Source organism: Stegostoma tigrinum, chromosome 14 (genome assembly GCF_030684315.1).
Source record: "Stegostoma tigrinum isolate sSteTig4 chromosome 14, sSteTig4.hap1, whole genome shotgun sequence".
Lineage (NCBI taxonomy): Eukaryota > Metazoa > Chordata > Chondrichthyes > Orectolobiformes > Stegostomatidae > Stegostoma > Stegostoma tigrinum.
The window spans coordinates 6,145,304-6,171,796 of NC_081367.1; the positions used below are offsets into that span (position 1 = coordinate 6,145,304).

The 26,493-nt window shown below is 43.2% G+C and overlaps 1 protein-coding gene across 1 annotated transcript in view; it reads left to right on the plus strand.

Moving 5' to 3' along the window:
• LOC125457702 (unconventional myosin-VIIa-like) overlaps positions 1-26,493 on the plus strand; it is a 177,968-nt gene that overhangs the window by 38,453 nt on the left and 113,022 nt on the right. Inside the window, exons 8-14 of the mRNA XM_059650965.1 lie at positions 1,346-1,499; positions 5,148-5,224; positions 6,981-7,100; positions 11,345-11,487; positions 13,043-13,253; positions 16,690-16,825; positions 26,251-26,411. Of these exons, the coding sequence (XP_059506948.1) occupies positions 1,346-1,499; positions 5,148-5,224; positions 6,981-7,100; positions 11,345-11,487; positions 13,043-13,253; positions 16,690-16,825; positions 26,251-26,411 (1,002 nt within the window). The remainder of the gene's footprint in view (positions 1-1,345; positions 1,500-5,147; positions 5,225-6,980; positions 7,101-11,344; positions 11,488-13,042; positions 13,254-16,689; positions 16,826-26,250; positions 26,412-26,493) is intronic.

The window sequence follows — 26,493 nt, forward strand, 5'->3', positions numbered from 1 at the left end:
ATAAAATTAAGTTAAACTAAACTAAGCTACCTAAAGATAACAAAGCTTGAAGGATTTCACAGCACAGACAAACACAAAATCCCATCTACTCCCCAACACCATCACCTTCCAGTGAATGAAAATCCAGAGAAATTCCTTCTCTATCAAGCTTGTAGGTTTGAGTTTACTGTTTCTTCTAAGTTCTGGTCCTATGAGCGGTGAGGGGTTTTCCCTGGAATTTTCATATAAATGAGATCTTTGACCTTTCTCAGATTTGTAATAATTTCTAACCACACACTCTTGGTCTATAAATTTAACAAACTGCACTTTTGCACAGAGATAGCTTATTTCCTTAAGTACTCTGAACAATTCCTTTTGGAGTGACTCTACTCATATTTAACTCCAATTAGATCCTCTTTGAGCTGAACCCAAAACCTTCCGAATCTTTTTTTTCTTAGCTAAAATCAATCTAAAGTTAGTTCTAAACCCAAAAGCAATCTAATGTTTCAATGCCTTTTCTATTCTATTGTAAGCCCCACAATATAAACCCCATCATGCAAGTCAACCGTCCATCCAACAATTCTATCTAAACTTCTCTCTGCCTCAGGAAGGCAGCCAACATCTTCAAAGGCCCCTCCCACCCTGTTATAATCTCTTCCAAACTCTTCCATTGGGCAGAAGATACAAAAACTTAAACATATGTACCAACAGATTCAAGACCGGCTTCTTCCCTGCTGTTATCGGATTTTCAAAAAGATTTCTCAAATTTTAAACTTAATGTTGACCTCACTCTTTGTGCACCTTCTCTGCAGCCGTAACATTATATTTGCTGCTCTGTTCTATTACCCTAATGCACTTTAATGGTATGATCTGTTTGTACTGCACGCAAAACCTAAGTACATGTGACCATAATAAATCAAGTCAAAGTAAATCAAATAACTAACCTCCAATAACACTGCACATACTTGGTTCCTTTTTATTTCTAACTATGCTGTGGCAGTCCTTCACTAAAGTAAGCCAGGCTGGAGATTTAGTTTGAACATACGATGCACATACTGATTTCAAATTATAATTCTGGAAAGACTGACCTAATTAAATTTTAATCCCCTTTATGAAAATAGACCAAAGCCCACGTGTCACTAGTTTAAAATCCAAATCTTTAAAAGAAATATATTTACACCTATATATATCACACACCTTTCAACACACCATTTCAAATGGAATTCATTGAGCCCAATGATACCAAGAGTAGGCTGGCAGCTGTCAGGATGGTTGCAAAGAATGAGGAATTCTCTAACCTGTTCTAAAATGGGTCAGTGTTTGGGACAGCATGTCAGCTCTGTTGCATGTGACTTTGTTTCCACAGGGTAACTGTACGAGTACTGATGGACATGATGATGTCAGAAACTACGCCAATATTTGCTCAGCTATGAAAATCCTGACATTCTCAGACAGTGAACAGTGGGATATCAACAAGCTATTGGCTGCTATTTTGCACTTGGGAAATCTGCATTTTCAAGGTAAAAGCAAATCTGTACAAAGCAGCTGGCAGTATCTCTATGTTTTCTCTATAGTAGATACATGAAACCATAAGAGATAACTACAGCCAGCTGGAAATGGCTTTCTAGTTTAGTAGACAATATTTCATGAACCTCTTTGTAGCATCTTGGAAAGGAAAAGTTGTTTCAACAGTATGCAGGCGCTCTAGCCTGAGAATGTGCTTTGTTGTACCTGTCACATTGTTTTCTCCATTACTGTGTTTTTACTGATGCTACTTTCCTTTAGCTCTTCATTCTCCCTAACCACTGGGTTAGCTCTGAGAGATTTATTGAAACTTCCTCAGTGAATACAGACTCAAAGTAATCATTTTGTTTCTCTGCCAATTCTCTGTTCCCTATTATATGTTCTTCTGACCCTGTAATGGACTGAGATTTATTTTAGCCAATTGTTTCCTTTGTATGTGCCTATTGAAGATTTTATAATCCATGTTATTGTATTGGCTAGATTGCATTCACATTCCACTCGCCCTTTCCTCACCAGTTTCTTGGTTTTCATTTGCTCTATTCAAAACATCTCCAAATTCTCAGGCTTACTGCAATTTCTCACAACTTTAAGGGCATTTACTTTTTAAATCTGATATAATTATATGCACACACACGTACACACGTGCGCGCGCACACACGTACACGTGTGCACACACATGCACACACGCAAGCACACACACAAGCACACACACATACACACATGCATGTGCGCGTAGACACATGCACACATGCAAGCACACACACATACACACACACGTACACACACAACCACACAAACATAGACAAATATGCACTCATAAACATTTGCACACACAGACACAGATACATGTATTTCTAAGTGCCAGACACACAGACAGATGCATACACACAGAAACACACAGGTAAACAGATACACACAGACACACACACACACAGACACACACACAGACACAGACACACAGACACACAGACACAGACACACACACAGACACACACACAGACACACACACACACACACAGACACACAGGTAAACAGATACACACAGACACACACACAGACACAGAGATGCACAGATACAGAGATATAAAGACAGATACATACAGACAAACAGACATGAGGACACATACACAGATACACACAGACACAGAGATATAGACACAGATACATACAGACACACATACACAGACACACACACACAGACACACACAGAAACATATAGACACAGACACACACAGATACACAGGCACAAACATACACATACTTGCAGAGACACACAGACACACCATAAGACCATGAGACATAGGAGCAGAAATTACGCCTTTTGGCCCATCGAGTCTACTCTGCCATTCAATCATGGCTGATAAGTTTCTCAACCCCACTCTCCCACTTTCTCCCTGTAACCCTTGATCCTCTTAATAATCAAGAACCTATTTACCTCAGTCTTATATATACTCAATGATCTGGCCTCCACAGCCTTCTGTGTTAGCGAATTCTGTAGATTCACCACTCTCTGGCTGAAGAAGTTTCTTTTTATCTCTGTTCTAAAAGGTCTTCCCTTTACTCTAAGGCTGTGTCCTCGGGTCCTAGTCTCTCCTACCGATGGAAACATCTTCCCATCATCCACTCTGTCCAGGCCATTCAGTATTCTGTAAGTTTCAATTAGATTGTGACCCACCCCTCACAAAGCCACACTGATTATTTCTAATCAAACTGTGCTTTTCCAAATAATCATAAGTACTATCTCTCAGAATCCTCTCCAATAATTTGCCCACCACAGCAGTAAGACTGACTGGTTTGTAATTTCCAGGATATTCCCTATTTCCTTTCTTGAACAAGGGAATTACATTTGCCACCCTCCAATCTTGCTCAGCAGCCTCCTGTGCGGCACCTTGTCAAAGGCCTTCTGGAAGTCCAGGTAGATAACACCCATTGGCTCTCCTTAGTCTACCCTGCTGGTTACTTACTCAAAGAATTCTAACAAGTGTGTCAGCATGATCCCCTCTTGATGAGGCCATGCTGACTTTGACCTAATTTACCATACACTTCCAAATATTCAGAAATATCATCCTTCAAAATGGATTCCAAAGCCTTACCAATGACCAAGGTTAGGCTAATCGACCTCTAATTTTCCATCTATTTCCTTACTCCCTTTTTAAACAGAGGTGTCAGGATAACAAATTTTCAGTCCTCTGGGAGACTCCCTGGCCCCAGCGGTTCCTGAAAGATCACCACTAATGCTTCTCTTCAGCTCTTCAGTTGTCTCCTTTAGAAATCTGGGGTGTAGTCCATCTGGTCCTGGCGATGTATCCACTTTCAGACAATTCAGTTTTTCTAGCACCTTCTCCTTGGTGATGGTCACTAGATTCCTCTCTGCCCCCTGACTCTCTTTAATTTTTGGGATGTAATTTGTGTGTTCCCTCATGAAGACTGGCACAAAGTACCTATTCAGTTCCTCCACCATTTCGCTGTTCTCCATCACTACTTCTCCAGTGTCATTTTCTAGTGGTCCAATATCCACTTTTGCCTCTCTTTTGCACGTTATATATCTGAAGAAACTTTTGCAATCTTCTTTTATATTACTGGCTAGCTTACCCCCATTTTTAATCTTCTCCCTTCTTATATTTTTTTGTTGCCGTCTGCTGGTCTTTGTAAGCTTCCCCGTCCTCTGGTTTCCCACTGCCCTTCGCCACATTATATGCTCTCTCTTTTCCGTTAATGCTATCCCTGAATTCCTTAGTCAGCATGGTGGCCCCATCATTCATGTACTATGCTTCTTTTTTGTAGGGATGAATTTTTGCTGTGTCTCCTGAATTAGTCTTAGAAACTCCTGCCATTGCTGTTCCACTGTCTTTCCTGCTTTCCCAGTCCATTCTGCCAAGGTCCTCCCTCATCCTTCTGTAGTTGCCTTTATTCAGCTGTAATATCATTACGTCTCACTCTGCCTTCTTCCTCTCAAATTGAAGAGTAAATTCTATCATCTTATGATCACTGCCACCTAAGGGTTCCTTTACCTTATGCTCACTCATCAAGTCTGCCTCATTGCACTACACTAAATCCAACATTGCCTGTTCCCTAATGGGCTCCACCACGAACTGCTCCAAAAAGCCATCCCATAGACATTCCACAAATTCCTTGTCTTGTGATCCATTACTGACCTGATTTTCCCAGTCCACCTGCACATTGAAATCTCCCACAATCACTCTCTTACACACCTTTTCCATGTCCAGGTGTATCTTGTGTCCCACTGAGTTGGATGCTTGTACATAATTCCCATTATGGTTTTATTTTTAAACTTTGCCTCAACTCTACCCGCACAAATTCCACACCATCTGACCCTACATCATTTCTTGCTATTGATCTAATTTCATTTCTTACTGATAAGGGAACCCCAACCGCTCTGCCCACCTTCAATAGGATGCGTGCCCTTGGATAGTTAGCTACCAGCCCTGATTCCCTTGCAGCCATGTCTCTGTGATGCCCACCAATACCTGCCAACTTTGAGGTGCGCCATGACCTCATTTACCTTATTTTGTACACTGCGTGCATTTGAATGTGCGCACGGTCATGTTCATGCTGCCACTCGGATTTCTTTCAGATTTTATCAATGCTGCTTATTCTGTATTGACCTGAGTGTTCTTCTACAGCTACTGTATATGACAACTTGGACTGCTGTGAGCTTTTGGAATCCAATCACCTCTCCATGGCCACAAAGTTACTCGAGGTAAATTAAGCCCTCCTCATTAAATATGTCACACGTTTTACCACAGAGCTTCCACGTTCAGGAGCGAGTGTCCTGTCACAATGGGGGGGTGGGGTGTGTGCGCGCGGGGAGGGGTGGGGAGTGTGTCTCTGTGATTGTGGAAAGGTAATGGGAGACAGAAACGGAATGGTCCTAGCTCGGATCTTTGGAGAGGTGTCCTGCCTCCCTGGCCCCAACTCTTGGATGTTTCCACATGGCTGTTCAAATAGAACCAAGGGACTGAAATGTAGGGACTGCGTGTGCCCTGTCCTCATCGTGATCCTACAAACCTAAAACATGGATGGGCAGAACAGAGACACCACAATGGTTGATCTAACACTTTTCCACACAACCTCCTCCTTCGCCCCACCTCACAACCCCCCCCATCGAACAAGTTAAACACAGATTAAAAACAAAACTCCAGATCCAAGGAGGAGTAAACAAACCTCCGTAAATTCCTCTTCCATCCCCTCAGGTGATCAAAATAATCAGTCGTGCTAAGGAATCGAAGAAAGAAGAGCTTGAGGACTTGGGTTGTGTTTTCGAATACCAATGTAGCAGATATAGTTGTTATTGATTTTATTATCATCTGTCCATCTGTATCAGCTGGTATCTTGAATGGCTGAGTTGTCATGTGAGGCAGGATTAGACAGGCCAGGCTTGTACCCTGTGGGAGAAAAAGAGAGACCTGAAACCAGGTCTTGACCCAGCGGGAGTGGAGATAATGTTTCCTTATGTGGGAGAACCCACAATCAGGGGCTCACAGTTGACAAATAGGCCATTTTAAACAGAAATGAGTAGAAACGTTCTTCTGTTCAGAGTGTTCTTGAAAAGACAGTAGAAGCAAAATTTTTTTAACATTTGTATGATAGACGTAGATAGAATCTCAGTATGTAAGGGACACGGGGCTATGGAGGGTGAACGGGAGTGCGGATTTGTGCTTACAATTAGATCAGCCATGATCTTATCAGGTGGCAAAGCAGGCTCGAGAGGCCAAATGGCCTATTCCTGAACTGTATGTTTGTGTGTTTGTGTGTGTGTATATTAGGAAAGCCATGTGTTTGTGTGTTTGTGTGTGTGTATTAGGAGAGCCGTGTGTGTGTTTGCGTGTGTGTATTAGGAGACCCATGTGTTTGTGTGTATGTGCATGTTCGTGTTAGGAGAATCCACGCGAATCAGCATTAACTTCGGACTGTTAATCAGGATGTTTACGGTGCCATGTGTAAACTTCACATCAAGTGAAATGCTGACCTTCTCAGATTATTCACCATTAGCAAAATCTATAGCTGCATCCATCCATGGCTGTTTGACACGGGCTGATCCTTATTTGACACCCACCCTCCAGGAGGGAGTTGCCCGGAGACCTGAACAGATTAGAAATTCCTCGATGGAGGGACTTATCAAAGCGTTTCTGAAACAGCGCTGGAAATTGTGGCCTGCAGCATTCCTTCTCCCAGTCCAGCAGCCGTTGATGTAGCAGCAGTAACACGTACACATTATAACATGCCCTTTCCCCTTCCCCCCCTCCCCAACAACAAGCCCTGTTATTGCTGGGACTTGTTGGAATTGAGAAATCGTCTGAGGTCATCTGTGGTTCGCACAGCTGCCTCACAGCGCCAGGGACCCGGGTTCGATTCCACTCTTGGGTGCTTCCTCTGATCTGGGTCAATGATGAGCTCTGACTGTGCATTGTGACTGTGCTTCACTCACCTTTGGAGATGTCTCTCTCTCTCTGCAGGTAAACCCACTTGAGCTGAAGAATGCATTGACTCACAGGTCCATCATGATCAGAGGAGAGAGTGTCACCACTCCAGTGAGCAAGACACAGGCAGTGGCTAGTAGGGACGCATTGGTGAAGGTGAGGCTATAAAGGCACAAGCTTTACATGTCCATCCTGGGCCCCCTGCAGTGCCACAATGATGCCACCCGAAAGATGCAGGAGTAGCAACTCATATTCCGCTTGGAAAACCTGCAGTCCAAGGGTATCAATGTGTACTCCACAAGCTTCACAATCTCCCTTCCCCCGACCACCCCCCAAAACCAGCCCACCTGGTCCCCGCCTCCATAACCATTCCTCCCACCTCAAGCCCCACCCCCATGTCCTATCCACTAACCTCATCCCACCTCCTTGACCTGTCTGTCCTCCCTGGACTGACCTATCCCCCCCAACTCCCCAACTACACTCACCTTTACTGGTTCTAACCCCCCTCCTTTGACCTGTCTGTCTCCTCTCCACCTATCTTCTCCTTTATCCATCTTCTATCCACCTCCCCTGTCTCCCTATTTATTTCAGAATCCCCTTCCCCTCCCCCATTTCTGAAGAAGGGTCTTGACCCGAAACGTCAAACTTTCCTGCTCCTGAGATGCTGCTTGGCCTGCTGTGTTCATCCAGCTCCACACTGTCTTATCACAAGCTTTACCTGTCTGCTTTACTATTCCACATTCACTGGTCAACCATGTGCCTTTTCTTACTGAGTGTGTGACAGGTCCACCTTCCACATGGTAGCTGCATGCAGACGTCTAGAGAGTATGGGGCACTACATCCATATGAATGGCTAATGCTCCTTCTCCTCGCTTGGGAACAGGGGAGACCATCCAACTCATCAAGACTCTTCCACAGTTCATTTATGTTTCAACAAGTAGTCTGTTATAGTGAGTTTATCAACTCCCTTCTGGATATACAAGTAACCATCATTGACTTTCTCCCATCTGCTACTTTAAGGACATAGAACTGGGAGCAAGAGCAGACTATTCAGCCCCTTGAGCCTGCTGGGCCATTTAATACGGACATGGCTGATCTCATCTTGGCCTCTACTTTGCCTCCCTGCCTGCTCTCCATAAGTCTGCAACCCATTACTAATTAAAAATCTGGCTATCCCCCTCCTTAACTTTACTCAATGTCCTGGCATCCACAGCATCACAGGGTAGAGAATTTCACAGCTTCATGTTCCCTTTGAGAGATTCAATTTCTCCTCATCTCCGTTTTAACCCTAAGACTGACCTCTATTCTAGATTGCCCCGTATGATGAAACGTCCTTCCCACATCAATTTGTTAATCCTCTTTCAATGTTTTGTATACCTTAATTAGATCTCCTCTAATACTTCTAAGCTCCAGACAGTATAGGTCTAAACTGCTCAATCTCTCTTCATAAAACAAACTTCTAATCTCTGGAATTAATCTTGTGAATCTTCTCTGAACTCCCCCCAATGCAATTACATATTGGTAACGGGACCAAAACCGTATGCAATACTCCATGTGCCGTCTCACTAATGCTTTGTATAGTCGCAGCAACACTTCCCCACTTTCATACTCTATTCCTTTCACAATAATTGCCAAACTCTATTTGCCTTCCTTATTATTTGTTGTTCCTGAAGCTCAATTTTTATGATTCATGAACAAGGACACCCAGATCCCTCTGTACCAAAGCACTCTGAAGTTTCTCCCCATTTATAATAAGTTGCCTTTCCATTCCTGCAACCAAAGCGGATAACCTCCCTCTAATTCACAATAAACTTCATTTGCCATGCTTGTCCCATTTCACCCCGTATCCATTTACAAATTTCTTATTTCTTCATTGCAATTTATTTTCCCACACATTTTAGCATCATTTGCAATTGGGCGACATTACTTCCTATCCTAGCATCCAAGTTATTAATATAGATTATAAATAGTTGGATGCTGAGGACTGAAACCTGTGACACATCACTAGCTATGTCATGCCAAACTGAAATAGACCTATTTATCCCGACTCTCGGCTTTCTGTTTACCCCAAATGCCTTGTGATCTTACCTTGGACATTAACCCATTGTGTGGCATCTCATCAAATATGGAAGCCCAGGTATACTATATCTCTATCCACATCACCATTTCAAAATATTCTATCAGATTCATTGTGCTTTTACAAATCCATGTTAGTTCTCCATTCAGCTGGAAGTTTTTTAAGCATTCAATCACTATCTTTAGTTATGGTTTCTAGTAATTTTCTGGTAATAAATATTAAACTAACTTTCTATAATGCTCCAGATCTCCCCCTTTCATTTTTTTAAGTGTAGCTTTATGATGTTGTTACGATCTCAGCAGATGGTACTAGACAGCTCCCAGAATTCAATCTGACTTGATAGATCACTTTTTACTCAGTTAATGTAGTGGTCACTCACTGTAACATATTCACACCAGACTGCAGAGTTTTTTTGTATGAAACAGAACAGAAGCTTGTTACACAAAAGAGAAAAAAAACGCATCAAGCTATCTGAATATAGAACATGGTTTGGAAGGTCATAAAACACACAGCACAGAATCTAATCCCATCACTATCCATGACAGAGACTCAAATATGAAGAAATTCCACATTGCGTCAAATCTTCAAATGAGACTTAACTGATACTTCCCAGTTCCTTTCCATGACCGGTGATGTCTCCTGATACGAATATTTGAAAAACTGAGAGTTTAGACTTTCTCAGCTTTTAATAAACTGCAGATTTCTAAACAGCACCCTTGGTTTTGAAATTGTACAAACTAAACCTTTCTGCTGAGGAGATTATGCTTTCCCTGAACTGTTCAATTCTTTATAGAGAAATTATACCTGCTTCTGACAGTTGTAATATCTCATTTGAACTATCCAATAAACTTGAAATCTCTGTTTTCTAAAATCAATTCTGGAATATTACAACATAAAAAAATCCACAAGCTAGTGGCCTTGAATGTCTATGCCACCTGCCATAAACCACATCAGTAAAAATACTTTTCCACTAACACGCCAGGGATCCTGCTCTTTAGCCCATACTGCATTAGGTCACTGTTTCAAAAGGATGGCTGACCTATGATTTTTTTTAAAAAAATCCTTCATAGAATAACCAACCCATATGCTACTATGTTAAAATCCAAACTCTAAAAATGATATTAATGCATAGATAAGTTAGACATTTTTCATTACAACCCTCCCAAAAAAGAATGAATGAAACTGTATCCATAATACATATATGTTCATTTCCTATAAAAATACCTTTATAGCACAATTTCTATGTAAGATTAATAGTGAAAATATATTGATATTAAAGGTACAATGAGTTTAATGGCTACCATATTTTACATAGATCATTTTGCATTACAATATTCTGTTGCCCTTTCAACATGCCTTTGATCAACATATAACTACGACATTTGCTGTTTCCAAGCACATGAATGAATTTAAATTGTATAGCTGACAGATTAAACTCCACGAAAAAAAACAATAATTTTTTGTCCTGAAGTTTCTTCATAAAAAAAACAAAGAATTCTCATCTATGTAAATGACAATATCGTTAGTTTTATTTATGATATAGGATCTCAAACTCATGTATAGCCAATGCAAGGCACAATGTCTCTGTCTCTATCACTGAATATTTCTGTTGATGATTATTTTGTTTCTTCCAAAGAAAATAACTCTTTGGTATGTGCGCAATTTTCCAGATAAAAGGAATTGTTCCCATTTGAGAGAACTTTGAAAGATTATCATTAAGGCATCAGCAATATTTTTATCCACGTCCAATAGAAACTTGCAATGGGAACCACCTGGTTTTTGGTGGGGACAGGAAGGTGGGGAGGCTCTCTCTTTTTAATCCAGAAGGTGATGGTGCCCTCATGCACCTATAACTGCCCTTGATATGTTCACATTCTTACTACAGGCTTTTAGGATCATGACTTCCTCCTGCCTCTCTGACTCTGTCTAGTTCCTATTGGTATTAAATTTACAATGAGTATCATGGTTGGCATACTCTAGATGACCCATTTAGTTCACACTATTCTGTTTCTCTTCAATGAACCTTTGATCAGTATTCAACTGCAGCATTGTTATTTCCAAGGACATGAATTGATTTTACGTTGTACAGCTGGAGGATTAAACCCCACCAAAATAACTATAAATTCTTGACATGAAGTTTTTTCAAAGAAACCCATGAAGGATTATGGCACATATAAATAACAGTACCTAACCAGAGTCGGGAAGTGTGGGGTTGAATTAACACTGATACCTGCTGAGACTGGAGTCTTTAATATATAATCCATACCTTGCAACTTCCATTTAATGTTCAATATCACACCAGCTCTCTGATTGCTTTAACCAGGGAATATACGACCTCCTGTTTGTGTGGATCGTCAAAAAGATTAACATCGTCATCAACACACCCACGACCACAGATCCCGAAAAGGTTTTCAGTTCAATTGGATTGTTGGACATCTTTGGTTTCGAGAACTTTGATTCAAACAGGTATCCTGTGTCTTAGTAATATTTGACGAGTCAGGGATTTGATTAGATTTGCTTCATTCGAATGGTCAGGGGAGTGGTGGCTGGGATAGCAATAATATCAGCTGGCTAGTGATCAGTGTCTCAGGATAATGTTCATCTGCTCAACTTTCACCAGAGCAATTGGTGGAATTAAATACAATTTAAAACATAGATTCATGGGATTTTTCTTGGGACAAAGGAGTTACTTTCAAGGACTCATGCAGGGATTTGGGAATGACTCATGAATTACAATGTGCTAGCACCTAAGCTCAGTGGGTAATAGGGAAGGCAAATGGAATATTGACCTCTATTTCGATGTGACTGGAGTATAAATAGTCTTGCTAAGACTATACTAAGCACCAGTTAGGCCTCACCTGGAACACTGTGAACAGTGTTTGTCTCTTATCTAAGGAAGGAAACACTGAAATTGGAGGCAGTCCAGAGAAGGTTCACAAGGTTGATAGCAGACATGGAGGGGCTATCTTATGACAAGAAGTCGAGTTGTTTGGATCCGTACTCATTGAAATGTAGAAAAATGAGAGGTGACTTTATTGAAATGTAAGTTTTTTTAGAAGGCTAGACAGGGTAGTTGAAGAGGGCTTGTCTCCCAGAAGGGAGAGTCCATGTTCGAAGGGCGTAAGGGGCTGCTGACTTCGGCCAGAGACGAGGAATTTGTTTTCTTGGGCAGTACTGAATTTGTGGAATCCTCTACCACAGAAGGCTGTAGATACTGGTTGTTAGTACATTTATGGCTGAGAGGGGCAGATTTTTAATTAGTAAGAGAATCAAGGGTTAGAGTAAAACGGCAGGAAAGTGGAGTTGATGATTTTCAAATCACCTGTGATCTCATTGACTGGTGGCGCGGACTCAATGGGCTGAATGGCCTACATCTGCTCTTGGGCCTCTCACTCTTATAGTTGCCCTAGAGCATGATGTGCTGAGCTGCCTTGAGCCGCTGCAGCCCATGTGGTTTAGGTGCAGCCACTGTGCTGTTAGGGAGGGAGTTACAAGATTTCCACAGTGAAGGAACGACAGTTTCGGCTCAGGTGGAGGGGTGGTTTTGAAGGAACCTGAGGCTGTGATTTTCCCCCCCCACCGCGCGTCTGCTGCTCGCGCGCTTCTCGATAGCGAAGGTAGTTGTGGGAGGATCCTCAGCGAGTGGCGGCAGTGCATCTGCGTTATCAGTGGTGAAGGCAGTGAATGTGGAGGGTGGTGACAGCCCAGCGGGCTGCTCTGGCTTCTGATGGTGTCGAGTTTCTTGCACATTGTTGGAGCTGCACTCATCCAGGCAACCTCTTCATCCATGATCTATAGGGAGAGAGAAGGCGTTCATCACCTTCATGTCAGGCTGGACCCCCTGCGTTTAGGTAGATAAAAGGAGGGTTTTAGACACGGTACCAGCTGGAATAAGATCCCCTTCTGGTTCTTTGCAACGGCTTTTTTGTGGTCTCTGGCACCCACTTTGAGCGCTGCCATAAATGATGGTGATGGATGGTAGCGGTGAGGACGGCAATGGTAATGGCCCCTTCCTTTTCAGCTTTGAGCAACTGTGCATTAACTTCGCCAATGAGCACTTGCAGCAGTTCTTCGTAAGGTGCATCTTCAAAGAGGAGCAAAAGGAATACGTTCAGGAGAACATCGACTGGCAGCACGTGGATTTCATCGACAACCAGAGGACTTTGGATGTTCTTGCAGTCAAACCGATGAACATCATCTCACTGATTGATGAGGAGAGTAAGTTCCCAAAGGTAAGCTGCCCCACCCAAGCATTCCTTTTCATTTATTGAAATTGTGTGCATGAAGAGACACTTGCATTGAGCCAGAAAGTCTCCAATAACAACCAGCTGCCTTGCACTCACTGTTGCCTGCAAACCTCTGGTTGCAGGCCTTAAAAGACAGCGAAAGGATGAATTCGCAACTAGTGAATGCAAGCGTGCATCAGTGTGTAAACAGCAAAGACCTAAAAAGAGCCAGATGAAGCCAAAAGCACTGGCTCGGTGGTTAGCACTGCTACTTCTCAGCACCAGGGACCCGGGTTCGATTCCACCCTCAGGTGCTTGTCTCTGTGGAATTTGCATATTCTGCATGGGTTTCCTCCCGCAGTCCAAAGATGTGCAGGTTAGGGTGGTTAGGCCGTGCTGAATTGCACCTAGTGTCCAGGGAAATGCAGACTTGGTGAATTAGCCATGGGAAGTACAGGGATGAGGTGAGCCTGGGCCGGATGCTTTTTGGAGGGTCGGTGAGATTTGATGGGCTAAAAGATGGCCTTCTCCCACACTGTAGGGATTTTATGATTCTATTAACTACTGTGGTCCAGGCTGATGCTATAGAATGTGTCCTCAGATTAGATTAGATTAGATTCTCTACAGTGTAGGAACAGGCCCTTCGTCCCAACAAGTCCACACCTCCCCCTTGGAGCATCCCACCCAGACCCATCCCCCTATAACCCACACACCCCTGAACACTACGGGCAATTTAGCACGGCCGATCTCTCCTCTTTATATTTCGTTTTGCCATGTCCTGTCTTTGTGTGTCTGTCTGCTTGTGAAGAGGAGAATATTTTAAATAAAGTGTTTAGATTGTAGAGTTACAGGTTCGCAATTCATATTTCCTGATTGGTGAAAGGCTTTTATTCATAATAAGCAATTTTCTTTCTGTTAGCTATGGAAACCAGCTGAGTGTTAGTCAGTCTGGTAAATTGGAGGCTAAGCCGTTTTCACATCAGTGAGGGCTCTGGGATTGCTGAGGCTTGTTTTCAGCGCAATGGGCACTGTTACACTGGAGATGGGACTATGCAGGATTATGAGTGATCCAGCACTGACCTCACTCAAATACAATTTCATTTCATTTGGGGGCTAAAGCCAAAAATTACAACTGTTTCCAATTTTCTGTGCCACTGGGCCGAAGCTTGCCATTTGGGAGGCTTGATACACCACACATACCTCAACATTTGGGACTGAGTCGGGCAGATGTTGTTTGTTTGGGGACGTCATTGTCAATTTAGCTGCTCTCTGACTCGTTGACTTTTACACAGCAACAGGATTTTACCAGATTTCAGACAGCAAAGAAAACTTGCTATGTTTACCCAGGTAACTGTACCAATTCCCAGGCAACTACATCACTTACTTAATCATAAAATCCCCACAGTGTGGAAGCAGACCACTCAGCCCATCATGTCCTCAGCAACACTTTGAAGGCCATCCCACCATATCCTGGTAACCCTGCATTTCCCATGGCTAATGCACCTAACCTACACATCCCTGCACACTATTGGCTCTTTTCCCATGGACAGTTCACTTAACCTGCACATCTTTGGACAGTGGGAAGAAACTAGAGCATCCAGAGGATTTTCTACACAGACATGGGGAGAACATGCAAACTCCACATGGTTGCCTGAGGGTGGAATTGAACCTGGATCCCTGGTGCCATGAGCATTAGTGCTAACCACCGAGCCACCATGCTGCCCTTAAATGGGCCTACCCAACTTGGGGCTTGAACCCATGACCCTGAGATTGCAAGTCACATGCTCGACCGACTGCCCAACTGGTGTTAAATCCCTGATGCCATTGCGTGGCTATGTGTCTTCTCACCTCTCCAGCCTTCCCCCTGTGGGGACCATAATACCCTCTGAGTACCCAGGCTGTGGGGCCACAAACTAATTCTGGGGGCTTGAGAATGAAATCTGGGCTGATAGTGTGTGATAGCGCTACACTGTTGGAGGTGCTGCTTTTCAGAAGAGCTATTAAACTGCGATCCCAACCTGCCATCTCAGGACCTGAGTACACTGTGGCACTATTTTGAAATATAACTATGTTCAGGGCTTGGACTGAGGACAGTTTGGTGTACAAGATGCAGTTTTGAAATGTGTGGGTAATAAAACATTTGGAGTACAGTCAACAGTCAGATGGTAATGAGACCCAGAGGATAGACGTGTTAGTGGAACAGACACACAGATTAAATGAAAATCAATGCTGAGAGCACAATTTGTAGGAAGAATGAATGGGGGTACTACCAAATAGTGTAATTTTAAAGAGGGTAGAAAAACAGAGAGACCTGGAGATGCTGGCATACAAATCTGTGAAGATAACAGAGCTGACTAACAAAATATCTAGGGTTTGAGGATTTATAGAGTTAAAGAAGTTATGGAGTTATGCTAAACCTTTTTAAAACACTGGCTAGGCCGCAAACAGGATATTGTGTCCAATTGTAGGAATCAGACAACAGGAAAGCTGCGAAAGGAGATTCAGGGAAGAGTGCAGAAGAGATTTATCAGAATGGTCCTAGGGATGAAGGATTACTATTCCCATGATAGACCGAAAAAGCTGAGGTTGTCCTTCTTAGAGAAATGAAGGTTGAATAGGGCACAGGTAGACTAAATAAAGAAAAATATTTCCAGTGGTTGAGGGGCCAAGTATGAAATGGTCCAGATTGAAGTTGATTGGCAAAGGAACCAAGATGAGGGAAAGATGATGTACAGAGGCATTTGGGCCCTGGAGCAAGCTTGTGATGATGTAACAGCACCGCACATTACTGACCATAAATAGAAATGGAAGAGTCTGAAAGTCTGCATCAGAACATGGACAAAATGTCACTATCCATCAGAGGCTAGAGTGTGCATGATGACCATGCACGACTGTCTTTAGTACTCATAGATCATAAAGAATGTAACTTGGAAGTCTAAGTCTGAGGACAATCCTTGGCCAGTCTGGAATGAATTTAAACTCATCAAACCAGCTGAGAAAAGAGAACCTTTTGTAGCCTGACAGGGTGGTCCATACTGACAGAATAATTATCTCCAGGATAGAATTGCATAAATGCCTGATTTTTCGGGATGTGGGTAGAGAGCAGGTGAGTGCGGCTGGCTGGGATGCTCTTTGGGAAAGGCAGCACAGTCTCAATGGATCGAACAACCTCCTTCTCTGCTGCCTCATCCTGCCATTCTGTAAAAACAAGGGAGCGACTCCTGAGTTGTTAGCAGTACTCATCGTTCAACGGGATACCTTTAAATAACTGATGGCCCGATCGTTATCAGATTGCTGATGAGAGATCTTGCTCTGCTGCTGTGTTTCCTGTGTTACAACAGAGACTGTGCTTCAGGAATTACTGTAAAGGGCTTTGGTGTGTATTGAGGTCTTGAAAGTTGGCTCCACGAATTCAAGTCTTTTTTTTGCCTCCTTTCTGCAGGGCACTGACACAACATTGTTAACAAAGTTGAATAATCACCACAGCAAGAGTATGGTCTACATCCCTCCGATGAGCTCTCATGGGACTTTGTTTGGCATCGCTCACTTTGCAGGAGTGGTTCATTATGAGGTGAAAGGTACCGTCCACATCCATCCCCACTGAGCGGAAACTGGCGTCTGCCCTCCGTCAACGCAGGGTGGTGAAAGTTGTTGGTGATGAAATCTTTCTCTCGCTCCGGGTGCCAGCTGGTTTGAAAGTCAGATGCCGACTGCTTCATTAAATTAGTTCAAGGAAGCAAGCCTGCCATCCTTACCTGACTGGTCTGTATATAACTCCCAGCCCCCACCGTCTGACGCACCTCTTGAATGGCCTAGCAAGTCACTCAAGACCTTCCTGATGAGTGGATAATAAATGACAGAAATGCCCACCTCCAGGGAATTCTTTTCAAAAGTCATGTAAAGATGAAAAAATAGGAGGCAAACAATCCGGGTCCCATGAGTTCAAATCCCGCCTGGATGAGTTGTCACACTAAATTCACTAAATTTGGGGTGGCAGCAGTAAAAGGAGCTAAACCATTGTATGAACCCAACTGGGGGCATCAGATGTGCATCAGCTAAACGACCCTGGCATCCTTACACAGCCTGGCCTACATGTGTCTCCCTACCTGACGCTGAGCGGTGAACTCTGTGGTGATCCAACAGTCACCGAAAGAGAAGACCCATCACTGCTTTCTCAGAGCAACCAGGAATGACCCTCACCAGCATCGACCGTATCCCTGAGAATGAGTATTTCTCCAGTTCCTGCATCTAGTCAGTGCTGTTGGATCTGATCTCCCAGGCATGACATGGTGGGATTAGGGACATTTCTAAATGTTTCAAACATGTTGTTAAAGGAGAGATTGAGAAGGCAGAAATTATTGTACACATTGGTAGGGATGACATCTTTAGGGAAAAGATTAAAGCAGTACAGAGTGAATTTAAGAGGTTAGGTAGAAGATTATCTCAGGGATCGGCAACAGGCCTGCACAGATCTCTGGGAGTAGGTAAAGATGCACCTGTAGGGAAGTGTGGAGTTAAGACCTTAAACTACATGGAAAAAGTAATTTTGGCGGAGTGGGGGTGCGCATTGGTGTTAGTGTGTATGTAGACTGTCAGATACAGGCTAGTCAATGAAAGTTTCAGCCAATTAGGAAGATACCTAAAGATGTCACTGTATTTTATGTATTTTTCACTGTAAAATACACATGACAATGAAATCGCTCATTCATTCATTCATTCATTCATTCATTCATTCAAGAAAGGTGGAACAACTGAAGCCCACGAAGAAGATGGCCGAGGGGTGTGATGGCCTACTGGTATTATTGTTGGGCTGTTAACCCAGATAACATTTTTGCAGGCCTGGGCTCAAATCTCACCTTGGCAGATGGTGGAAGTTGAATTCAACAAGATATATCAAGTTAAGAATCTAATGGTGACTATGAATCTGATGTTGATTGGGAAAAACCCATCTGGTTTACTAGTGTCCTTTAGGGAAGGAAACTGCCATCCTTATCTGTTCTGGCCTAAACCCACAGCAATGTGGTTGACTCTAAACTGCCCTCTGGGCAATTAGGGATGGGCAATAAATGCTGCCTAGCCAGCGATACCCTCATCCTGTCAATAAAGAAAATGACTTGATCTGAGTTTTAACTCGGTAAGATCTCGCTAAAGGGCAAATTGAGAAATATTCAGTTTTTGGAACAGTTGAATGGGATAGTATTTCTGAGGAAAATGGAAGGCCCAGTCAGTTATTGGAGACTCGGAATGATTCTTATGTTAAGAAGTATTTGACAATATTTAATAGAATTATTTTTATAGGGGATTCTGTGGCAGTGAGTGTAAATTTAGGCTGGACTGTTGCTTTCCTGGTGGTGGGATTAGGGACATTTCTAAATGTTTCAAACATGTTGTTAAAGGAGAGATTGAGAAGGCAGAAATTATTGTACACATTGGTAGGGATGACATCTTTAGGGAAAAGATTAAAGCAGTACAGAGTGAATTTAAGAGGTTAGGTAGAAGATTAAAGAATAAAACCTTAGAAGTAGTAATTTCTGGTTTACTCCCAATGCCAAACTCAAATGAGGGAAGGAACAAAAGGTTAAAGGAGATAAATCAGTGACTGAAGAGCTGGTGAATTATTCAGGGATTCAGGTTCTTGGACAATTGGAGTAACTTCTGGGATAGAAAGGAGGATGGGTCTAACCTGTACTGGAAAGGGACCAATATATTAGCAGGGAGACTTACTCATTCTACTTAGGGAGACTTCATACTGATAGAGAAGGCGAGTGGAGGAATTGTAAGCAGGTGTATAAATGGAAGGATTTATGGGGAAGGTTCTGAGTATAAGGAGAGGACGTCAATTAGAAAAGAAAGACCAGAGAGAGTCAGAGGATGTACTAACTCTGAAGAACTAAATTGCATTTATTTCAGTGCAAGGGGTCTTACAGGTAAGGCTGATGAACTCAGGGCATGGTTAAGAACATGGGATTGGGATGTCATAGCTGTTACAGAAACTTGGCTGAGAGATGGACAAGACTGGCAGCTCAATGTTCCAGGTTTTAGATGCTATTGGAGGGATAGAAAAGGAGGCAAGAAAGGAGGGGAGGTGGCATCTTTGACTAAGGAATACATTATTGCTGTAACTAGGGAAGATATTTCTAAAAAATCAACCAGTGAAAATATATGGGCAGGAATTACCAATAAGAAAGTAAGATCACTTTAGTGGGATTGTACTATAGGCCCCTTAATAGTAAAAGAGAGATTAAGAAACAAATATGTAAAGAGATCTCAAATATAATGTAAGCATTATAAGGTTTTAATAAAGGGGGATTTTAATTTTCCAAACATTGCTTGGGACTACCATAATGTTAAAGGTTTGGATGGTGAAGAATTTGTTAAATGTGCTCAACTAAATTTTCTTTATCAATATGTGGATGGTCCTACTAGAGAGGGAGCAAAACTAGACCATCTTTTGGGCCATAAAGCAGGGAAGGTGACTGAAATAAAAGTGGGGTATCTAGTGATCATAATTCTATTAGTTTCAAAACGGTTATGGAAAAGAAAATGCCTTCCGTAAAATATAAAGTTTTTAACTGGACTAGGGCAAATTTTAATGGTGTCAGACTAGAACTTTCAAAAGCTGATTGGAGTAGACTGTTCACAGGTAAAATGACGTCTGACACGTGGGAGATGTTCAAGAGTATGATGAAAGTTCAGAGGCATTATGTTCCTGTTAGAGTGAAGGGTAAGGCTGGTATGATTAAGGAACAATGGATGAATAAAGGTATTGAGGTTCTAGCCAAGAGCAAAAGAGAATCTTATTTTAGGTTATTTTAGACAACTTGGTTGAATTGAATCAGAGATAATGGGAACTGCAGATGCTGGAGAATCCAAGGTAATAAAGTGTGAAGCTGGATGAACACAGCAGGCCCAGCAGCATCTCAGGAGCACAAAAGCTCCTGAGATGCTGCTTGGCCAGCTGTATTCATCCTGCTTCACACTTTATTATCTTGGTTGAATTGAACCTGTCAATCAATATAAAGAGTGTCGAAGCATTCTTAAGAGATAAATCAAAAAGGCAAAGAGGGGATAAGAGATAACATTGGCAGATAATGTTAAGACTAATCCAAAGAGATTCTACAAATACATTAATAGTAAGAATGTCACTAGAGAGAGGATAGGGCCTCTTAAAGGCCAAGTCTTTGTGTTGAACCCTAAGAGATGGGAGAGATACTAAATGAATATTTCGTATCAATTTTTATGTGGAGAAAGAAACAGAGCCTGGATAATGCAGGGAAATAAACTTTGAGATAGTAGGAACTGCTGATGATGGAGTCTGAGATAACACAGTGTAGAGCAGGATGAACGCATCAGGCCTGGCAGCATCAGAGGAGCAGGAAACCTGACGTTTTGAGTCAGGACCCTTCTTTAGATTCTTTTCTGAAGAAGCGCCCTGACCCGAAACATCAGCTTTCCTGCTCCTCTGATGCTGCCTGGCTTGCTGTGTTCATCCAGGTCCACACTGTGTTATCAAAGAAATAAACTTTGATTTTTAAAAACCGTTTACATTACAGAAGTTCGGGGGTGGGGGGCCTTAGAGAATATAAAGGTGGATAAATCGCTGGGACCTGATCTAATGTAAGGGAGGAAATTACGAGACCCCTTGCAGAAATATTTGCATCATCTATAACTATGGGTGAAGTGCCTGATGACTAATGTTATTCCTTTGTTTAAGAAAGGTTGTAGGGAAAAGCTGGGGAACTGTAGACCAGTGAGTCTGAATTCACTAGTGAGTAAATTGTTGGAGGTGATTATAAAAGATAAACTTTATGGACAGTTGGAGAGGCAAAAATTGATTAGCATTGAAAAATAGTCAGCATGGTTTTGTGTGAGGAAAATAGTGTTTCACAAATTTGATTGTGTTTTTGAGGAAGTTACCAAAAAGGTTGATAATTGCAGAGCAGTAGACATAGAACATAGAAAAGTACAGCACAGTACAGGCCCTTCAGCCCACGATGTTGTGCCGTGGAATAATCCTAATCCAAAAATAAAATAACCAAACCTACATTCCCCTCAATTCACTGCTGTCCATGTGCATGTCCAGCAGTCGCTTAAATGTCACTAATGACTCCGCTTCCACGACTACCTTTGGTAAACTATTCCATGCACTCACAACTCTCTGGGTGAAGAACCTCCCTCTGACGTCTCCTCTATACCTTGCTCCTAACACCTTAAAACTATGACCCCTCGTGGCAGTCAATCCTGCTCTGGGGAAAAGTCTCTGGCTATCGACACTATCCATGCCTCTCATTACCTTGTACACCTCGATCAGGTCACATCTCTTCCTCCTTCTCCCCAGAAAGAAAAGTCCAAGCTCAGTCAACCTCTCCTCATAAGACAGGCCCTCCAGTCCAGGAGCATCCTGGTAAAACTCCTTTGCACCCTCTCCAAAGCCTCCACATCTTTCCTATAATAGGGCGACCAGAACTGGACACACTATTCCAAGTGTGGTCTCACTAGGGTTTTGTAGAGCTGCAGCATAACCTCACGGCTCTTAAACTTGATCCCCCTGTTAATGAAAGCCAAAACACCATATGCTTTCTTAACAACCTTATCCACCTGGGTGGCAACTTTGAGGGAGCAATGCACTTGAACACCCAGATCCCGCTGTTCCTCCACACTGCCGAGAATCCTGCCTTTAATCCTATATTCAGTATTTAAGTTCGAACTTCCAAAATGCATCACTTCGCATTTATCCAGGTTGAACTCCATCTGCCATTTCTCAGCCCAGCTCTGCATTCTGTCAATGCCTCGCCGAAGCCTGCAATAGCCCTCGATATTACCAACAGCACCTCCAACCTTTGTGTCATCAGCAAACATACTAACCCACCCCTCAACCTCCTCATCCAAGTCATTTATAAAAACTACAAAGAGCAGAGGCCCAAGAACAGAGCCCTGTGGGACACCACTCAGCACTGACCTCCAGGCAGAATACTTACCATCTACAACCACTCTCTGCCTCCTGTCAGCCAACCAATTCTGAATCCAGACAGCCAAATCACCCTGTATCCCATACCACCTGACTTTATGAATGAGCCTGCCATGGGGAACCTTATCAAATGCCTTGCTGAAGTCCATGTACACCACATCCACTGCTCGACCCTCGTCAACGTGTCTCGTGACTTCCTCAAAGAACTCACTAAGATTTGTAAGGCATGACCTGCCCCTCACAAAGCCATGCTGACTCCCTTTAATCATGCTATGCTTTCCCAAATAGCCATAAATCCTATCCCTCAGAATTCTTTCCAAAACCTTGCTGACCACAGACGTAAGACTGACAGGTCTGTAATTTCCAGAGATTTCCCTATTCCCTTTCTTGAAAAGAGGAACAACATTTGCCTCCCTCTAATCTTCTGGTATGACTCCCATGGAGAGCAAGGAAGCAAAGATCTTCGCCAGCAGCTTAGCAACCTCCTTTCTCGCTTCCTGGAGCAACCTAGGATAAATCTGGTCTGGCCCTGGGGACTTATCAATCTTAATGTTTGCCAAAATTTCCAGCACATCAACTCCCTCAATCTCGATCTGTTCAAGCCTGTTTTCCTGCTCCTCAAAGTTCTCATTCACAACAAGGTCCCTTTCCTTAGTGAAAACTGAAGCAAAAAACTCAATTAGGGCTTCCCCTATCTGCTTAGACTCCACGCACAAGTTCCCTACGCTATCATTGATCGGCCCTACCTTCTCCCTGATCATTCTCTTATTCCTCAAGTATGAGTGAAATGCCTTGGGGTTCTCCCTAATCCTTCCTGCCAAGCCTTTTTCATGCCCCCTCCTGGCCCTCCTCAGTCCACTTTTGAGCTCCTTCCGCGCAAGCCTGTAATCCTCTAAAGCTGTGCTAGACCCTTGCTTCCTCCACCTTATGTACGCTGCCTTTTTCTTTTTGACAAGAAGCGCCTTTGTACCTGTCATCCAAGGCTCCTTAACCTTACCGCTTCTTACCTGTCTCAGAGGAACAAATTTATACATCACTCGCAACAACTGCTCCTTAAACAGCCTCCACATGTCTGCTGTGCCCTTTCTGTGGAACAATTGCTCCCAATCTGTACTTCCCAACTCCTGTCTGATAGCGTCATAGTCTCCTTTACCCCAGTTAAATATCTTCCCCTGGTAACTGCTCCTTTCCCTTTCCATGGCTATGGTAAATGTGAGGCTGTTGTGGTCACTGTTGCCAAAGTGTTCTCCCACCACGAGATCTGACACCTATCCTGGCTCATTGCCAAGCACCAAATCCAAAATGGCCTCTCCCCTTATCAGCCTGTCCACATACTGAGTAAGGAAACCCTCCTGAACACACCTGACAAAAACGGCCCCATCCAAACCATCTGCACTAAGGAGGTTCCAATCTATATTGGCAAAGTTGAAGTCACCCATAACCACAACCCTGCTCCGTTTGCACTTTTCAACAATCTGCCGGCCTATGAGTTCTTCGATCTCCCTACTGCTATTTGGGGGTCAGTAGAAAACCCCCAGTGAGGTGACTGCCCCCTTGCTGTTCCTAACTTCCACCCATACTGACTCAGTCGATAAACCTTCCTCGGCAACATCAGCCCCATACCACCTCAGTAGACGAGTCCTCATCAAAAGTTCTTTCAGCCACCTTAATTACTGTCCTTAACCAACAAAGCCACACCTCCCCCTCTTTTACCACCTTCCCTGACCTTAATGAAAGATCTAAACCCTGGAACCTGCAACATCCATTCCTGACCTTGCTCTACCCATGTCTCCGAAATGGCCACAACATCGAAGTCCCAGGTACCTATCCATGCTGCAAGCTCACCTACCTTATTCCGGATACTCCTGGCGTCAAAGTAGACACACTTCAACCCAGCTTGCTGTCTGCCAGCACACTCCTGTGACAGCGAGGTCCTGTCCATGTCCTCCCTACGCTCATCCTCCTGTGTACTAGGACTACACCTCAGTTTCCCATCCCCCTTCTGAGCTAGTTTAAATCCACCCGAATAATGCTAGCAAATTTCCCATTATTTGGATTTTAGTAAAGGTTCCGCATGATAAACTAATTGGTAAAGTTGGGTCACTTGGGATTCAGGGTGAGCTTGCCAATTGGATACATAGTCAACTTAATGGCAGGAGACAGAGAATAATGGTGGAGGGTTGCTTTTTGGACTGGAGACTGTGACCAGCAGTGTTCCACAGGAATCAGTTCTGGGTCCTCTTCTGTTTGTCATTTATATAAATGGTTTGGATGAGAATATAGAAGGCATAGCTAGCAAGTTTGCAGATGACACCAAAATTGGTGGCATCGTCGACAATGAAGAAGGTTTTCTAAGATTACAACGGGGTCTTGATCAAATGGGTCCATGAACAGAAAAATGGCAGATGGAGTTCAGTCTGGATAAATGCATTTTGGTACAACAAACAAGGGTAGGGTTTGTACAATTAATGGTAGGGCCTTGGGTAGTGTTATAGAACAGAGGGACCTAGGGGCGCAGGTACATAATTCTTTGAAGTTTGCATTATATATAGACAGGATGGTTTAAAAAGGTGATTAGCACACTTGCCTTCATTGCTTAGTCCTTTGAGTGTAGGAGTTGGGACATTATGTTGAGGCTATACGGGACATTGTTGAGGCCTCTTCTGGAATACAGTGTCCAGTCTGGTTGCCCAGTTATGGGAAGGATATTGTTAAACTGGAGAGGGTTCAGAAAAGATTTACCAGGATGTTGCAGGGTGTGGAAGGTTTGAGTCATAAAGAATGGCTGGGTAGGCTGGGCCTTTTTTCACCATAGCAGAGGAGATTGAGAACTGATCTGATAGAAGTTTATAAAATAATGAGGGATATAGATAGAGTTAACGGTAGTTGTCTTTTCCATAAGATGGGGAATTTGAAGACTGGGGGCGCATTTTTAAGGTGAGAGGACAGAGATTTAAAAAATGCGACACAAGAGACAAAATTTTTACATGGAGGGTGGTTCATGTACGAAATGAGCTTTCTGATGAAGTGGTGGGTTTGGGTGCAATTTCAACATTTAGAAGGCATCTGGATGGATATATGAATAGGAAATATTTAGAGGGATATGGACCAGGAGGAGGCAGGTGGGACTAGTTCAGTTTGGGATTATGTTTGGTTTGGACTGGTTGGACTGAAGGGCCTGTTTTCGTACTGTATGACTCTATGACTCCATGGCTCTATAAATATCTCACTTCCCTGAGTGCCTGAAGTGTGCATAGACTGACCTTTACCTGACAGTCCACATGCACCCTAACACCGCCATCCCTCACTTAATTTTTCCACCACTTTTGAAGGTCTTAACTCCATACCTCCCCTTTTGGGTGTCTGTTTACTTACTCCCACAGATCTGCCCAGGGTCTGAACCCTTGGATGGAGCCACGGTACTAGAGATCTGGCCTACCTGAGCTCTAGGTATTGAAAGCCTGGGCCTACCTGAGCTCTCGGTGTTGAAAGCCTGGGCCTACCTGAGCTCCATGCACTGAAAGCCTGGGCCTACCTGAACGCCAGGTATTGAAAGTTTGGATGGGCCTATGAGTTCTCTTGCTGGATATTGTGGACTGATGTGAACTCCAGATATATTTGAAACCCGTATCTGAATTACAGCTTCTTGGAAATTGAAGCTTGGCTTTAGCTGTGGCAATAGGAGGAAACTATGTTAGAGGACCTAGCTGCTCTGGAGAAAGAGGGGATACTTGAGGTTGTCATTGCGGGGATGGGTGTGATTAGAAGGGAAGATAAAAGGAACTACATTGTGGTTAGCCTCTGGGATACGAAATGAGAACAAACTCTGGCAGCCTGAAGTTTCAACATTTCCCAGACTTATGTTGAAGCAATTAAATGAAGGCCTTAGCACATTGTTTAACTTTCATTTATATTTACCATCTACTCCCCGTGGTCATGGAATGTGCTCAGATTTAGCATTTATCTAACCGTGGTGTCTGCAGGGTGTGTTAGGCCCAGCATCTGAGAAGATCCATGTCTCTTTCTAATTGACAGACTTCCTGGAGAAGAACAGAGATCAGCTGAGCTCCAGCATCATCCAGGTCGTGCAAACCTCTAAGAACAAATTTCTCAAACTCATCTTCCAGAACAGTTTTGGACCAGTCCTGGGAAGGCCACAGGACCTTAGGCAACTTGTACCTGGAGGTTCCACCAAGGTGAACAACCCATGGTTTCATTCCAGTCTCCTCAGCCAATCCCAGTTCGATCCTGAAAGACAGTTTCAAGAGTGATAACTCA